Genomic DNA, 17,730 nt, shown 5'->3' on the forward strand with positions numbered 1-17,730 from the left:
AATTATTCCTGTGTTCTCAAGCTAACAAATGTATTTTTCCTCCTAGACATGTCAGCAGGTTGGAGTGACTGGTGTGGGAGGCATTCTGTTATCCTCTATGAGGAGTAGCCTGAAGTGGGGATATAATAAGTTTTAATACAATTATTTGTGGAACTAGCCATCACCTATAGCCACCAACTAAAATCTCTCCAGCACATCATCAGGGATCTACAACCTATCCTGAAGGACGATATCTCACTCTCACAGACCTTGGGAGACAGGCCAGTCCTCGCTTACAGACCGCTCCCCTCTAACTTGAAGCAAATACCAGCAATTGCATACCACACAAGAAAAACACTAACCCAGGAACCAATCCCTGCAACAAAGCCCATTGCCAACTCTGTCCATGTATCTATTCAAGAGACACCATCATAGGACCTAATCACATCAGCCACGCCATCAGGGGCTCGCTCACCTGCACATCTACCAATGTGATATATGCCATCATGTGCCAGCAATGCCCCTCTGCCATGTACATTGGCCAAACCGGACAGTCTCTATGCAAAAGAATAAATGGACACAAATCAGAAATCAAGAATTGTAACATTCAAAAACCAGTAGAAGAACACTTCAGTCTCCCTGGACACTCAATAACAGACTTAAAAGTGGCCATTCTTCAACAAAAAACTTAAAAAATAGAATTCAGTGATAAACTGCAGAACTGGAATTAACTTGCAGACTCGACACCATTAAATTAGGCCTGAATAAAGACTGGGAGTGGCTGGGTCACTACAAAAAATCATTTTCCCTCTGTTGATACTCACCCCTTCTTGTCAACTGTTGAGAACAGGCCACATCTACCCTAACTGAATGGACCTTTAAAAGCAGCAAAGAATCCTGTGGCACCTTATAGACTAACAGACGTTTTGGAGCATGAGCTTTCGTGGGTGAATACCCACTTCCTCAGATGCATGTGAATGGACCTTGTTAGCACTGCCCCCTAACTTGGTAAGGCAACTCCCATCTTTTCATATGATGTATATTTATACCTGCCTACTGTATTTTCCACTCCATGCATCTGATGAAGTGGGTTATAGCCCATGAAAGCTTATGCACAAATAAATTTGTCAGCCTCTAAAGTGCCACAAGGACTCCTTGTTGTTTTTTATTTGTGAACCAGCATTAGAATGTTGGGTAGCAGGATTCCTGGGTTCTGTTCCTGCTTCTGTTTGCAGAGTACGACCTAGTAGTTAGAAAGAGCAAAGCAAATATAACGATGCCCATTCTTCACTCAGCTATGGGACCTGAACCTGGGGTCTCAAAGCATAAACCTTTACTAGAGCACAACAATAGTGCACATTAGGATGGTGGTAGTAGCAGACTCATAAACCTTTGTATGCATCTAACCACTAGAAAGAGACAAAGCTCCACATAGCATAAGTTAGACAAGCATACTTTGGCCTATTTATCTGAAAGGCAGTGTGGTAAAGTCAGCCTGGTCAGCTCTGGCCTAACGTCTCTCTCTGTTGGGTGAGCGATAGCTGCTTCTGAGCTAGTGCTCTGTGGATTTGGCTACTAAACTCTGAAATGAGGCAAGGGTGGAATGCAAGGTGAGAGGCTCACTCCAAGCCTGGTGTTTCATAGGTGGTGGGGGGACGTGCCAGTTATGTCTAGGGTTGCCAACAGTCCCTTATTACAAGGAATGTCCCTTATCTTTTCATCTCTGTACAAGATCAGGAACTGCTGAGTGCTGCAAAAAGGAGCAAGAAATACTCGTGGTGAATGTGAGTACTGCTTATTATTAATACTAATAAGTTTGAGGACTTCTTGTTGTTTTTACTAATACTAATGATATAATCAGGAAGAGGAGTGGTACAGGGCTGCTAAGAAACAACCCCTTATTTTTTAAATACTTTGGCGACCCTACATGCCACAGCCTTACAGACCGTGCAGCCCTGGCAGGCTGTAAGGGGAGTCGCCCCGCCAGGACGTGTAGCACCAAAGGAAGGACAGCCCTCACAGCAGGCGTGGGCTGCATGGCCTCCCCGGGAGCAGCAGGCACAGTGCGCACCACCCCTAGGGTTCAGGGGCCTTGCCTGGGGGCACTGCCACGGTGGATTGGCTCAATGGCAGCGGGGCCGTCGCCCCCTGCCTACAGCGGGCAAGCACCAAAACGGCCCCTTTACCCGCTTTGAAGTTGCCTCGGTAGTAATGGCCGCCAGCGTCATGTGATAAGCTGCTGGTGCGGGGGAGGGGTGGAGACGGTATTGTGACCCAAACCGCTTTCCATAGTAGGCGAGACGCGGATCATCCCCATACGCCTGTGGGCAAACCTGTTTCCGGTCGGAGAGAAGCCCCAAGCGGAAGTGCTGTTGCTTTAAGGCATGTGGAGGAGGAGCGGATCGAGGAGGGGGAAAGTTGAACTTTCCGTACCACGTGGTCAGACTCCAACCAATGCTGAGCGGCGGTGAATCGTCAGGGTAGGGGCGGGGCGCGAGTGAGCCGGAAGTTTGTGCTCTCTGAGTCACATGGAAGGGGCGGAGGCACACAGAGCCCGCCTAACATGACCTCCTGGCAGCCAATGAGAGCTGCGTCCGCGGGTACAAAGCGGAAGGGGGTGGGCGGGGGAGTAGAGGAGTGCGCGTGAGGCTCTGCCGCTCTGTCCTGCTCTCGGCCCGGCTGCCGTAGCGCTAGAGGCCGGGCGCGTGTGCGCAGCGAGCGACGCTCCGTTTCCAATCGGCGGTAAGAGCCGGGCTGGGCCTGGCGCGGGAGTTGCCCGCGCGGGGTCGGGCCGCCCCACTCTGAGCCCGGAGCCCCGTGGGACGTTAGGGGCCTTCACCCTCCCCGGGGGGCTGGGCTCGGCGTGCGGTTCTCGGTCCCCCCCCCCGCACGGTGTGTGAGGCAAGGGCGGTTCTGTCTCCGCGCTCCGGCCGGGCGCTGCAGCGGCGTCGCCGCAGGCACGTGAGCAGGGCCTGGAGGCCTCCCTCGCGCCGCTGGCCGGCCCGGGGCAGGCGGACTGTGTCCAGCTGAGGGGCCGCCCGGGCAGCCCGCCTCACGCCCCGCCAGCCTGGGCGCAGCTCGGCGCGGGGGCAGGACATGTGCACTGCAGCTCAACCCCCGTGGCTGGCCCGGGCTAAGGGGCTGCTTAATTGCGGTGTAAGTGCTCGGATTGCAGCCCGAGCTCTGGGAGCCCCCCCCCCCGTGTGTCTCAGCTCTCTGGTTGCTGGTAAAAGCTGCATCTTCTCCTTATTATCTAGTGGTACCCATTAACGGACCCAGCGCACCATGGCCGATGAGATTGACTTCACGACTGGCGATGCGGGTGCGTCCTCCACCTACCCCATGCAATGTTCCGCCCTGCGCAAGAACGGCTTCGTCGTGCTCAAGGGACGTCCTTGCAAAATTGTTGAAATGTCAACCTCTAAGACTGGCAAGCACGGTCATGCCAAGGTAAACAAGATTGGCACACTCATACCTTTGCTTTTGGGCTTGAAGATTTCCTCCCTCAATTACTTGGATTTATATAAATGTACATGTATATTAAAAATAAATTATACACACACTGCACAAATCACCTGTCAAATCCTTAGATACATTTCTAGTCCTTCCAGTTATGGAATTATGATGTACATAATACCAGTGTGCCTGTGCCTCAGAGCAAGTTGTTTGTACTGTTCAATCCCAACTCTACAGCAAGTGAGAAACAGTGGGGGTAATAGTCAAGACAAGATCCCACTTATGCCTTTTGCTTGAGGAATCTTGAAATTTACATGGGGATGAACTAGAGTTTATGGACTTGATGGAAGTGCTCTGAGAAGGTGAAGGGATTACAAACTGGCCTTTGCTTAAAGAATGATTTGGAAGGTGTTGAGTAGTGCATATTAACAGCCTACTGTAGACAACTGGAGGTGCCTCTGACTTATTAAAGGACTCAGTATAACCCATAATAGACTTTTTTCCAAATCCTAACTTAGACAAGAATCTAGAATTAAGGTACAGTACAGTGTGGAAGAGTCTCCCCTGTCTCTTCCTCCTCCTCCCGAGGCACACCCCCCCCCCACACTCACTCACTTTGGCTAAGTAGACATAGTTTGCACTAGTCCTTGATATGGCTTCACTTAGATTCTTGTCTCTCTAGCTAACTAGCAATTAACTGATGTGGTTTTTGAAGGCTGGTGTAGACACTCCCTTGCCTCTGTTCTAGGTGACAAATACTTGGCTTTTACTATATGCTAATTGAGTACTTAAGTCTTCACTATGCTTCCTACCTTGAAGTAGAAGCCTATGGTATGTCTGTCATCTAAACACCAGAGGCTAATAGCAATTAACTAAAGGTACCAAAAAAAAAATCTGAGATTCACACCCACCCTTGGGAGCAGTAAGGAGAGATGTGGGTTTATTTGTGGGGGACACACACTCTCATGACTCTAAAAAGTTCTGATCATACCCTCAGACTTGGTCTACATCTTGTTAGGTTGACTGGCTACATCAGTCAATGCTGTGTGTTGGATTACCTATATCAATAGAAAATGTTTTCTGTTGATGATGCAGGGAGCATATGTGCTATGGAACTACAGCAGTGCTGTGGTACCTGTGCAGCTGTAGAGGCCATATTGTAGACATACTTTTGGTTAGTATCTTTCTCTAGAAACTGTTCTTAAAGCTAGTTTTAATGTCTGTCTGCAGTGCCTACCAGCAGCTAAGATGCCCTGAAATAATTACCAAAATGAAGAGAGAGGCAGGTAACCACCTTGTTGGTTGGGGTCTCTTAGTTAAGTGACCTGGAAACAGCCCAGATTCTGATGTTTAAGAGGGTGGACAGAGAGTCCTTAGTTGGAGTTAACAGTTGATAGCCTGGTTTATACCAGAGTTTAGTCTACATTCCATTGTGGTAATACTAGTTCAGCTCAGTCTGGCAATCATGGGAGTCTTAGCATAGACATGTAGCAGCACAAATATGTCTAAGGCCATAGCAGAAAGACTTGTGAATAGATTATTTTGGTGTTGGCAGTACTGGGGAGTTTCTAGAAATGCCCCTAATACTAGGGGCGAAGAGCTTAAATCCCATTTTCCTCTCATCTTTGAGGCCTGGCCCAAGGTAAGTATATATCTAAACCAGCGCACACTTTTTTTTTTGCACTGGGCTTGGGAAAAGAGACCTTTTGGCATTGCTATATTAGTTAGGAGTGAAAATTTTTTCACACTCCTAACCAACATAGCATTAGTCTCAAATCTAGTGCTATCACTGTAGAACTGGGATACCAAGGCTCTTATTTTCTTACAGTCCGCCTTTGTGACAAATGGTTCAGACAATCTTCATATGTGACCGGGGGTGGGGGGAAGGGTACAAGCAGAACTGTTTCAGGTTATCCATAAACTCTTGGACTAAAATTCTTGCGCCTCCCATTCAAGTGGAATTGGTTTGATATGTAAACTGAACCAGAAACTTAAACTGTTGCCTTGAACAATGGGCTGCCAGTGACTGATCCTAATTGGAGAGAAACTAATTGCTCTTTACTACTGTTCTTGCAGGTTCATTTGGTTGGTATTGATATATTCACTGGCAAAAAATATGAAGATATCTGCCCATCCACTCATAACATGGATGTTCCAAATATCAAGAGGAATGACTATCAAGTGAGTATGTTTACCGATGGTGCTCTTAGGCAGCTTCCTTACTGTTGCCATAATGACCAATTTAATTTACTTGTAGTAACTGAGCTCTACTCCTAAACTGCATGTCATACTTTTTTAGCTAGCTTAAACTAAAAAAAGTTGCTTCTCCCACTTCAGACCCTTTTTTCTTTCTCTTCTGAGGGTAGTTATTGCTCCCTTATTGAGCATACTAGCAGTGAACTCTAAAATTTTGGCCTGAATTCTTGGATGATACCTTCATTATGCTGTCAGGGAGTACAAGATGATGATATGACTCTATAATGGGGAAAGGAGAATGGTTATATACAGGAGGATGGGAAAGACTATCTTGGGTATAATTTCTGGACTGACTTAGAGCAGCACATTTACTCTTGGCTGTATCTGATTCTGCCTATTGAACTTCTTTTGAATTGAAACTGACTTGAACCTTTTTAGATGGCACTGCTCCAAAGTCATTCTGATCCTCCTGAACACTATTGAGAAATGTAGATACAGGGAACTGGTTCACAAATTTCCTGTTAACTTTTTTTGAAGTGTTATGAAGGATGCTGACAAATCAACCAGACTTCAAATCTCTGCCACCTGCCAGTCTACTTTTCACTTCTCCATAACATAATTAACATCTTAGGATAGTCAGGTTTCTAGCCTTGTCACTTCTATTAAGGCTTTTAGTCTGTGTGAAGCAACAGCTGTGAATTCAGAGTGCACTGAGTTAGGAACACTAGAAATTGTCAGCTAACTTGGTGCAAATGAAGTCAAAAGGTGGATCACTCTGAAGTAATGAGTTATGGAGAATGGTAGAAAAATATGGTGAGTTCATCTTAAAATCACTAGTTGATTTCTATCCAGATGAAATGATGTTCTCAATTAGTATTAATTGGCCAGTTCCAGGTCACATGGTTAGATTACTAATACTAAACCTCCTAATCAAGGTGGACTCTTCTTTATTGCCGTGGTGTGCATCATGTATTCTGCAGCCTGTAGTGCACATATTCTGGATAGTAACTGTTGTTCAGAGCTGTTGGTTCTACATAGCAAGTACTAAATCACAATTTTATAGCATTTGAGCTTCCCACTTGTATTTTTTTAGGACTACTGTCTTGGTTCTTTAGCTTCATTTGGAGGTCCCTCTAAGAAGTTACTGAGAAGTAATGCCCTCTCGATCTGTTACGAAAGTTCATATAGCCTATGTGATGCACTCTTAGGAGAAATTCCAGCCTTTTGGTGTCCAAAGCTAGTTATTTTCTTAACTATTACCATTCAAAAATTAGAAATAGATTAACTTTCATACAGAAAATGTCAGTCAGATTTTCTTCCTGACTCACCTTGTGTGTGCCTTGTACAGCAGCACTTAAGAGCTAGAGTTAAAAACCACTGCAGTGGTTCATTCAGATAAGTGGAATCTGATGATGATTTAGAGAGTATCTCCAGACCACCACAAGTCAGCTTATTTTGTAGTTGTGCTACCATCCAGGACACTATTGCCCCTGTGCTTAATAACATGACCACTGAAAATAAATGTGCAACTTAACTTAGCTTAGCAGAAGCTAATAGCTTTCAATCCCTTCTCTTGAAAGGTCATTTAAAACTGTCAAAGGTCATGATTTGCACTCTGATTAGGCAACAAAATGAACATGACTAATGCAGAATCTGTCTCCAAACTACTGTGATATTGAAGCAGCAAGTAACAGGATGGCCTAGTTTCAATATTTGATACACTGAACTAATACAAACTAGCAAATCTTGCTGTTCAGACAAATTAGCAGTATGAATGTTCTAAAAACTAACTTCTCCCTGTAGCTGATCTGTATTCAGGATGGCTACCTCTCTCTGCTGACAGAAAGCGGTGATGTTCGTGAGGATCTGAAGCTGCCAGAAGGTGAACTAGGCAAAGAAATAGAGGGGAAATACAATGCAGGTGAAGACGTACAGGTAAGAACAAACAATCAAGGTGCCACTAAAGGGCAAGTTTAAAGGGTGTCTAGACTTTCCATAAGAGTCTGATAAAGAATGGTCCTGGTCTTATGCTTCCAAATTCAGATTGTGAGAATACCAGTTTCCCACACTCAAACTCCTTCCTACCAAATTTAGGAGTATAGCTACTTTGAAATGAACCTTAATAGCCCAGCTCAGGCAATTAACAGTGGTCTCCCTTCTGTGGTTGATAGAAAGCTTGCTGGTTCTCACCTCAGGTGCGTTTGCATGTGTCCAGACTCTTTGCTGTTCCACAAACTAGAAATGACAAGCCAAGTTGAGGCCTGGTCTAAACTTCAGTTTTGCTGGCATAGTGGTGTGGGCTCAGAGCATCGAGGGAGGGATTACACCATTACCCAACAAAACTGTAAAGGTAAAAGCTCTAATGGAAATCCATCTTACATGAGCAAAAGCACGCTCTTGCAAGTATAAACTGCATCTCCACTAAAAGGGTTTCAGTATAGATCGGTCTAGCTGTCTCTAACATCTGCTATGAGAGAAGAACCTAGAGCTGCCAGTCACTAACAGATGACCAAACAGCAGGGCAAAGAAAGGGATGCATATCCAGAGAGCGATCACCGATGGAATGACCAGGTGTAGAAAACTTTCTGTATTAAAGACAGAGTAAATAGATTTCCATGTTGTCTGCAGTTATGCTACTTCCTCAATAAGAGGAAGTAGGATAGGAGTCCCTCCAACGTTAGTTTTCAGTGGGGTACCTTTTATCACATTGTTTTAAGTCTCTTGTGATTAAGTTATCCATACATTTTTAACATTTCTTTTGTCTTCTAGGTGTCAGTCATGTGTGCAATGAGTGAAGAATATGCTGTAGCCATAAAGCCCTGCAAATAAATGGAATCTCCAGGCTTGAGCAACTGCTCAGGTCCAGACAAACCACAGATCTTAAAATTTGGTTCTGATTGTCACCAAAGCTATGGCCTTCACAAGCAACCTCATTTCTTTTTGGATTGTTTCAAAATAGTGCTGGATTCTGGATTAGTGTTGCAGGCTGACTGGCAATTTTCATAATCACTGAGGTTTTAATTCCTGGTGAATTGTGTAACTAACATGCCTGTAGGTTTCAGTTCATGGGTCCAAGAAACCTGATGGTTTCATTCATTAGCAGGTATATTTTATTTGTTTGGGCAAAACATGTTTTTCTGTGTGAACAGACAATGTACAGTATTCAGGGGATTTTAGATAAGATAGTAGATGGTATCTAGGATTATAAATTAACCTAGAACATAAATAGTATTTAGTTTTTTGCCATAAAATTTAGCTAGAACTGACATATTATAGAATTGTTTTAACTTAAACATTAATATCTTTTGTATTGGACTTCACACTGAATTGTGGGTGCTGATCACATTTCTTAGACCATGAAACTCAAGTGATTAAAAAAATGCCAATTAGCTTGACAAAAGTCCTGGTGGCCATGTGCAACTAACTGTATTACCTCTTGTTATAATCTCCCTTTGCCAACTTGTTGGCTTGCTTATTGTAACTTGTCAAAATCTGCCTTTGATGTAGGCAGGCAGTCAGAATGTTGGTTGGATGTTATATAGCCAGATTAAAGGTGCAAAAATAGGTGGGATTAGATGTTAAAGTGACAGACTTTCACTTGAGGCCTTTGTCAGACTTAAAAAATAATAAAAATAGAAAAATGCAGTTCAGTTGCTCTTATTGTATTATCTGAAACTATAAAAAGGAGTGACTTAACTCCACAGGAATCTCTTGCAGTGCTTCCAGTGTTAAGTGTAAATGTTCAGGTTCTAACTACTTTGATTTTGTAGCACAAGGAGTATAGGTTTTTGACCACTTTTTTGAAAATGAATTGTAGCATTGGAACTTAAATGCACATCTTTTTCTTGTATAAAGGAAACCTAACTTCAAATACAAAAATTTGCATTTATAAAAGTAAAAATATAGGTCCAGCAGACCAATATAAAACATAATCATGGCTCAAATATAGGAGTAGTATTAAGTTACTACATGTAACTGTTCTAGAAATAAACATGGCAGAAGCTACATAGGGTTGCCATCAACACAGCAATTGTTCCTGACTCATTTAAAAATGTGTATTTAGGCATGCTTTCATTAACTTATTAATGGCAAACATGAAAGGCTCTGGAAAACTGATAGAATTGTCACTAACTTAGCATCCTTTCTGTATGTGCTTTCTGTATGGTGTTCTTACATATGAATTTCATTCTATTATGAATTTGTTCTCAGACTAATTCATGGCTTAAACGTCAAGTCACATTTTCCTATAATGGGGCTTAGCAGAACTAGATTTGTTTTTTATATTAAACATTTTTATCCAAATCTATATTTCAGTTGTAGGAAATTCGGGAGCAGGGTGAGATGTCTACTTAATGACAGATGTTGATTCAAAGTTAATTATAAATCTCTAAAACGCAAATGGCCAACCTCACATGTCAAAATCTGCAGTTAGATGTCCCTAAATCAAACTAAGTTCTCAAGCAGCATTTTTCTTTCTGTACATTTTGTTTATCAATGTAGACATTTTAGCTGGTTTGTGAGCATGGTCAAATGGGTATTTATCGACAGATTAAAAATCTGTCCTTCCAAGCCTACTTCTAATGAACCGCTTTATAAACTTGCCTTAAGCTTCAATGGCTATTGACTAACTTGGGACGATTTAAATACTTGGAATGCTGCTCTTGCAAAACATACAGTGTTCATAACCTTTATCTTTCATTGGCTGCAGGAGCCATGACTTCATGCTACTATACACTATCTTAAAATAGATTTAACTTAGCAGTAGGAACTCTCCAACTTACTAAAGGGGTTGGAGCAGAGCGACTATTTTATAAGCTGAACTTGTATGTGAAACCTAGTCTACATCATAGTAGACTACAGTGAACCTGAGTGATGAAAAGTAAAATCGACACACTGAAGGTATGCATGTGCCTAGTATACTATGATAGAAGGGGACAAGCATCATGCAGCTCAGGCTAGCAATAAATAGCTACCTAATCCATCTCAAAGCACAATGTACTGTAACTATCCTTACAGCAGTCAAGTATCACTACATATTTCTGCCTTGCTTACAGGGCATTGTGATTGAACTTCCTAAATAGCACCTTGTTTCGTATGCAACAATAAACTTGATTCTTAAAACAAGGCTCTGCACCCTATTACAGGCTGAAACCTGCGTAAACTATAGTGCTCTCTTAAGAGCTAAACCTCAATACTCTTCTTGTCTTCCTGTACCCTACCAGGAAGTAGAGTGTGGGGTGGGTGGGTAGGAGGGAGCAGCAGTGCTTGTTATGTTTCAGTATCTCATGGTGTGGGTCAATAAAAACCAGTGCTTCTGGACCTGGTCTTAAGGGCAAGATGAGGTGCCTGCAACCAGGTAGGATGTCTAGCACTGACACAACTAAGCTAATGCAAGTTCTGGCTGCTATAACTATATTAAAATATAGTTCAAAGGCTGGACAAATTCAACTAGTGTAGCATCTTACTGTGTTGGTACAATTTTAAAAGTTATATATGCAACTAAAACATTTGGTGCAATCGGACATTGGATGCAGCTCATCCACAAATGTGTCCAAAAAGTGTAGGACTAGCTATCTCAAAGGAGTCTCTTCATTGAGAGATTTCTTAAGGCTAAAAGGCAGTTCTACTAACCACTGCCTGCAGTTCTTCAAAATGTAGGTTTGAGATGACAGTACTTCTCCAAGCAAGAGTTTGTTCTGTTGGCTGGTTCTGTAGCAGTCTTGCATATAACTAAATACTTATTGCTTATCCACCTTTATATGACACTTTGATATCTATGAAAGTAACTTTCTCCAGGCAATTCCATATGTATGATGACCTAATAATTAATCTGTTACTAGTATCTTGGACACTTCATCCGTTCAGTTACAGTATTATGTTTTATTAAACTTAAAACCAATGTTTGAGCCATTTCTTTAACAGCAAGCTTATTTCAGCTTACTGTCAATAGTCATAGTTACATAAACCTTAAATTTGCTACTAGTAGCAATTCAAACTGCTGCATCTTCCTGAAATCTCTATCAGAAACACCATGAGGGTGAATTTCTTCCTCTCAAAGCTTCACTTTAAAGCAGATCTCATCTATTTATCTGGTTTGTACTACTAGCTTCTAAATTTAAGGTTTTATTAACTTGCTGCTACCAGAACATGAAAACTGCAAACTCTTAGCAGCTGCTGCAATTCCCTAAATTAAAAGGTGGAAAACTAGAGGATATAGGAAATATTTTCACTTACTGTTACACTTTTATGGCACCAGTCTCTATAGGGTTCTTGTCTTTTTAAATTCTTTAAATATACTATAGGCTGCTTTTTGCCTCGAGTGTTGGTAAATATTATTTAACAACTTAAATGGACCCTTTTAATTTTTGCTTGATAGGGTTGCTTTTCAACTAGACTATTGCCAGTTGAGCCATGATTTGAATGCATTGTTCTCAGGGCTGAAGTTCATTATTTTAACAGTAACTGCTTGCAAGTCTCTTACAGGGTTTTTCTGATCCATAGTAGCCTGTAGCTTTCCCAAGATGGTGCACAGTCTGTATAGTCTCAGAATACTGTATTCTACATAATCTGTAAAAGAATCACATTTGGGACTAGGTCAAACTATTGTAGTGAGTAGGTTTACTGAAGTCAAGCATGTTAAAATATGGGCTTCAAAATTCAATAAAACACTTTGTTGAATAATTAGAATATAGTTTGTTACAAGAATTCAGGTTCGGAAAAGAAGATTCAGTATGTCCTTAGTACTTAGGCTGTTAGGTATCACATTGAATTTTATGTATCAAGACAATTTTAATGAAGGTATATATCTTAAATTGAATATATTATGCTGAGCATGTGGTGAAATTTTAGTTTTGCACAGTCCATTTAGAGCTTCTTGGGTTTCATTTAGACATCTGTAGTCTAACCCTAAATTATTTGGCTTTTGAGGGTGATTCTGTATTGTGGTAAATAACCAGTGTAAACTTAAAAACTCTTGCTTAGTTTAAATGCTTGCCGCATATTGCTGTAAAATAAATGATACCCCATTATTCTCAAATTATTCTATATTATAAACATATCGAGTACTAGTCAATGTATTTTTTTTAAGAAGGGAGAGGGAAGAGAAGAGGTTTTACTTACTGTATTTATGCAATGACATTTTACTAATCATAGCAAAAAGAAAACACCCTGTAAGTTGTTGTATCTAGTCTTTAGGGATAAGTGAGCAAATAACCAATAGGTCTATCAGCTGGAAGGATTCAAATATTTATATATTGTAGAATACATATTTAAAGTCATAAAACCAACAACTTGAAAGGTATAACTGTACATCTTTCATTTGTGTAATAGTGAAGTTCAGTTATTAAGAGTAAGGGAAGTTTGTTTGGCTTACAAAAGATGATTGAAAGAAGGCCCTTTAACATTTAGATGATGATGAAGCTGGCTAAATGTTTCTATGAAATGTTTGCACATTTGACTTTTAGTTACAGCAAGGGGGATAGTGGAAGCTAAACTTAAGGTCCAGTCTTGAAATATCTTTTATTTTTATTCACTGCCTTTAGCAATACATTTGTTCATTCTATGTGAAAAACATTTTTTATTTTTTTTAAAACTAGAAGGGCTTGTCAAAGTTGTATTGGGGGTGGGTGGAAGTGCTGACTTTCTTGTCAAAAGAAATAAAATCAAACTCTTAACATTTTATAGTGACTATTTCTTGACATGTTGTGTATATTGTAAATTTCTCCAAGAATAAAGAAATACCATGGTGATGGGCATGATATAAGAACCTGATTTCATCAGGAATTACTATTAGTATGTGAGTAAGTGTAAAGCTTTGCTGATGTTGGAAAAATACTTTCCTCATAAACTGAATGATAGTTTAGAAAGAACGGTAATGGCTTGCTGGATGCTGCAATCATGCTCCTTATAGATTTCTGTTTCCTCCAATTAGGAGAGAGGCAAGGTTTTACTAATCCATTGCTTCTAACGTAACGGACAAATAGGGTGACATGCTGCACAGAGGCATCATAAGAATGGTTGTACTTGGTTAGATCAGTGGCCAATGCCAGGTTCTTCAGAGCAAATGAACAGGTAGTCATCAAGTGATCCATCCATCCATCCATTCCCAGCTTCTGGCAAACAGAGGCTAAGACCACCAGCCTGGCTAATAGCAATTGAGGGACCTATCCTCCATGAACGTATCTAGTTGTCTTTTTTTGAGTCTTGTTATAGTCTTGGCCTTCACAACATCCTCTAGCAAAGAGTTCCAAAGGTTGACTGTGCATAGTATGAGGAAATACTTTTTTTTTTGTTGTTTTTTAAACTTGCTGCCTATTAATAAAGGATTAATAACACATTATTTTCTCCACACAAGGCATGATTTCATAGATCTCTATCCTACACCCCCTTACTTGTCTCTTCCAACCTGAAAAGTCCCAGGGTACATCTATACTAGCTGCCAGATTGGCAGGTAGTGTTCAGTGTATTGGGGATCGATTTATCATGTCTTGTCTGGATGCGATAAATCGATTGGCTAATCAGTGCCCATACTCCACCTCAGCAGGAGGAGTAAGTGGAGTCGATGGGGGAGCTGTGGCAGCCAACTCGCCACTGTGAGGACAGCCAGGTGAGTCGAACTAAGATATGCAACTTCGACTTCACGTAGCTGAAGTATCTTAGTTCGAATCCCACTTCTAGTGTAGCCCAGGCGTAAGTATTAATCTCTCCTCACATGGAAGCTATTCCATACCCCTCATAATTTTTGTCCTTTTCCATTTCCAGTTCCAATATATCTTTTTCTTGAGAGGGGGTGAATACTCTGCATGGAGTATTCAAGATGTGGGTGTAACATGGATGTATATAGAGGTAATATATCGTCTTATTATCTGTCTCTTTCTTAGTGATTCCCAATCTTCTGTTAGCTTTTTTGACTGCTGCTGCACATTGAGGGGATATTTTTGGAGAGAGAGCTATCCACACTGGCCTAGATCTTCCTTGAGTAGTAAGAGCTAATTTAGACTCTATCCTTTGATATGGACAGTTGGATTAGGTTTTCCAACGTGCATTACTTTACATTTATCAAAATTCAATTTCATCTATCATTTTATTGCCCAGTCACCCAGTTTTGTGAGATCCCTTTGTAACTCTTCAAAGTGTGCGTTGGATTTAACTATCTTTGGTAGTTCTGTATCATCTGCAAATTTTGCCACCTCACTGTTTACCCCTTTTTCCAGATCATTTATGAATATATTGAATAGTACTGGTTAGGGCTGCCACTCCTCCAGGATTGGCCTGGAGTCTCCAGCCTTAAAATTAAACTTTAATTAAAGATTGTCATGTGATGAAATCTCCAGGAATATAGCTAACCAAAACTGACAACCTTACTACTGCTCCCAGTAGACCCATGGGGGACACATTATTTATCTGTAGTCTGAAAACTGGCTGTTTGTTCCTACCCTTTGTTTCCTATCTTTTTAAATCTAGGTCTGATCCATGAGAGGACCTTCTTTTTATCCTAGGACAGTTTACTTTGCTTAAGAGGTACACCGTCCAGTGGATCACCCTTATCTACATGCTCATTGACCACCACCATCACCACTCCCCTCATTACCTGTTTCTAGAAATGTAGAACATTCTTTTCCAAGTCCTCTGAGCTGTTCCAGCACAGACAGCAAGATTGTAAAGATGCTCCTAGACTCACTTTGCTGGCAAGGAAAGTTGATAACACTCTGCTAATTTCTGACATGTTCATAATGCTTTTATGTGTGAACTGGGACTATGCAGCTTCCTCTCTTAAGTGAGTCCTGTACTGAGAGCTGATGAGAGGGAGAGGCAATTGTACTGGGCCCCCGAGCACAGGGAGAGCCTCAATGTCAATGTAAATAAAGTGAAATGTGAGGAGGGGGGGGCTGCACTGAACATGATGTACTAGGGCCCCAAATTTCTCTTGATAGGCCTGCTTATGTTTCTTATTGTTTTGAAGATACAACTGGCTGTCATAGCTCACCAGAGGCTTAGAAATTGTGCATTAAACTTATTGTATAAATCTCAATGGATTAACTCAACACAACTTGGGCTAAAATTTTCAAGCATATTGTCCTATTGAAAGCCCATGTAATTTAGGCACTTAAGTGTGGAATTCATAAGGGGGATTTAGGCTGAGCACTGCAGCACTTAACTTTTCAGCCCCCTGCCACCAAATGTAATTTACATCCCCAAGTTATGCATCAGGGCTCCCTATACAATGCCTGAGGAGAGTGAGGTGCTTAAAACAGGGAGCATGTTACATGGGGCGTTGCCCAAGTTAGTCAGTAGAAAATGCTGAGGAGAAAGGTAGAGTGTAAGCCTCATCCCTCAAATGACTTAAGCACCAACTATGGGCTAAAGGGAGGTGCCTTTCTACCCTTCAGATTCACTGCCATGAACCCTCTCTTGGAAGTTAGGTGCCTAAGGCAGGTCAGTCTTTTCTCAAGAAAAAACGAGGTGCAACCTATACCCAGTAGCCCTGTGGTTAGAACACTCATGCAGGATGTGGGAGCTGTGAGTGCAAATTCCCATTCTGCCTGAGTCGCAGGGAACTGACTGCAGGTCTACCACTGCCCGGATGAGTGCCCTAACCATGGGGAAGATGTCTTGTGCTTGAATGAAAATTCACAGGTAAGACAAATTTCCTTTTTTAAATTAATAATGTGCTTGGAGCCTATGTGTGGGTATGTTTTATGTTTCTAAATAGAAAAAAATTATATGTGGCACTAACTCTTGTACACATTTTAATTGTTAGTTACACCACAGAGACTGTAATGACTGTATTTGATATAACTTGATCATATGGCTATTATATAGTCACTTGGCTTTTAAACATGAAATTGTATAGAATCTCTCACCACCCTATGTGAAATTTTGTGGTCATCGATGAGGACTCAAAATGAACTTTCAAGTTGTGAAGTACTTGCTGCCTGTTGTGTAGGTATGACAGATACGGCAGTGTCATAAACAGATAGTTAAGGGTTAATGTCTCTTTTATCTGTAAAGGGTTAACAAACAGGGAACCAAACACCTGACCAGGGGACCAATCAGGAGACAAGATACTTTCAAATCTCGGTGGAGGGAAGCCTTTGTTTGTGTTTTTTGGGTTTGGCTTTGTTCTCTCTGGGTTCTGGAAGGGGCTAGATGTGCAACCAGGTTTCTTGCCAATCTCCCTGCTACAGTCTCTTATATATTCAGAATAGTGAGTATCTAGTAAGGATCAGGCGGTTATATTCTTTTTAATTGGTTTTTGTTTATTTGCAAATGTGTATCTGGCTGAAAGTATTTTAAATTGTATTTCTGCTGGAGGAGGCTTTTTCTCCAGTTTCTAGAAGCTGACAGACCCTGTAATATTCCATCTTGAATTTACAGTGATTTTCTTTATTCTTTTTTTCTTTCATTAAAAGTTTTGCTTTTAAGACCTGTCTGATTTTTCCCCCTTGTTGAGGCTCAAGGGAATTGAGTCTGGACTTAACAAGGAAGGAGAAGGGAGGGGAAGGGTGAAATCCCTTTGTTTTAGATTCATGGAGCGTGAATCTCTCTCTCTCTCTCCAGGAGACCTAATTTCTCTGTGTTGTGATTCAAGGAGTTTGAATCACAGTGATCTTCCAGGTAACCCAGGGAGGGGAAGGCTGGGAAAGGCAACGGTGAGGAAAGGGGTTTACTTTCCTTGTATTAAGATCCAGGGGGTCTGGGTCTTGGGGGTCCTCAGGGAAGGTTTTGGGGGGACCAGAGTGTATCAGGCCTGGAATTCCTGATTGGTGGCAGCTTATCAGATCTAAGCTGGTAATTAAGCTTAGAGGAATTCATGCTGGTACCCCAACTTTTGGACTCTAAGGTTCAGATTGGGGAAAGATACCATGACAGGCAGTTTCCTGCACTGTCTTTGGGAGCTCAGACTGTATTAAGTTAATGTATCATTGCAGGTCAGGGATCGTATGTAATTCCATGGGGGAAGGTGACCACTGCTCCTCTAGGAACTTAGAGTAATGGTGGATGAGTAGGCAAATTCATTCCGGTTGTAACACCTCTAGAAAAATAACACCATTGGGAAAAATCCTAGACAGGAGGGCCAGAGGCTCATATCTCTACCCA

The 17,730-nt window shown here is 41.6% G+C and overlaps 1 protein-coding gene across 2 annotated transcripts; it reads left to right on the forward strand.

Annotated features, from left to right (window-relative positions):
- Positions 1–2,577: 2,577 nt before the first annotated feature.
- Positions 2,578–13,309, forward strand: EIF5A2 (eukaryotic translation initiation factor 5A2). 2 transcript variants are annotated; one of them, XM_030574934.1, is made up of 5 exons: positions 2,578–2,718; positions 3,237–3,429; positions 5,512–5,616; positions 7,435–7,566; positions 8,401–13,309. In XM_030574934.1, the coding sequence occupies exons 2-5, from the start codon at positions 3,265–3,267 to the stop codon at positions 8,458–8,460; spliced, it is 462 nt and encodes a 153-aa protein (XP_030430794.1). In that variant the 5' UTR covers positions 2,578–2,718; positions 3,237–3,264; the 3' UTR covers positions 8,461–13,309. The 2 variants fall into 2 exon arrangements, with proteins under 2 accessions (XP_030430794.1, XP_030430793.1); XM_030574933.1 differs by having other exon boundaries at positions 2,579–2,721.
- Positions 13,310–17,730: the final 4,421 nt, after the last annotated feature.

Source organism: Gopherus evgoodei, chromosome 9 (genome assembly GCF_007399415.2).
Source record: "Gopherus evgoodei ecotype Sinaloan lineage chromosome 9, rGopEvg1_v1.p, whole genome shotgun sequence".
NCBI classification, from domain to species: Eukaryota; Metazoa; Chordata; order Testudines; family Testudinidae; genus Gopherus; species Gopherus evgoodei.

Bases quoted from the DNA above. Each gene is read 5' to 3' on its own strand.
- EIF5A2 (XM_030574934.1), top strand. From the start codon at position 3,265: ATGGCCGATGAGATTGACTTCACGACTGGCGATGCGGGTGCGTCCTCC. The intron at 5,617-7,434 runs GTGAGTATGTTT...TTCTCCCTGTAG, and splicing joins TCAAGAGGAATGACTATCAA to CTGATCTGTATTCAGGATGG. The intron at 7,567-8,400 runs GTAAGAACAAAC...TTTGTCTTCTAG, and splicing joins ATGCAGGTGAAGACGTACAG to GTGTCAGTCATGTGTGCAAT.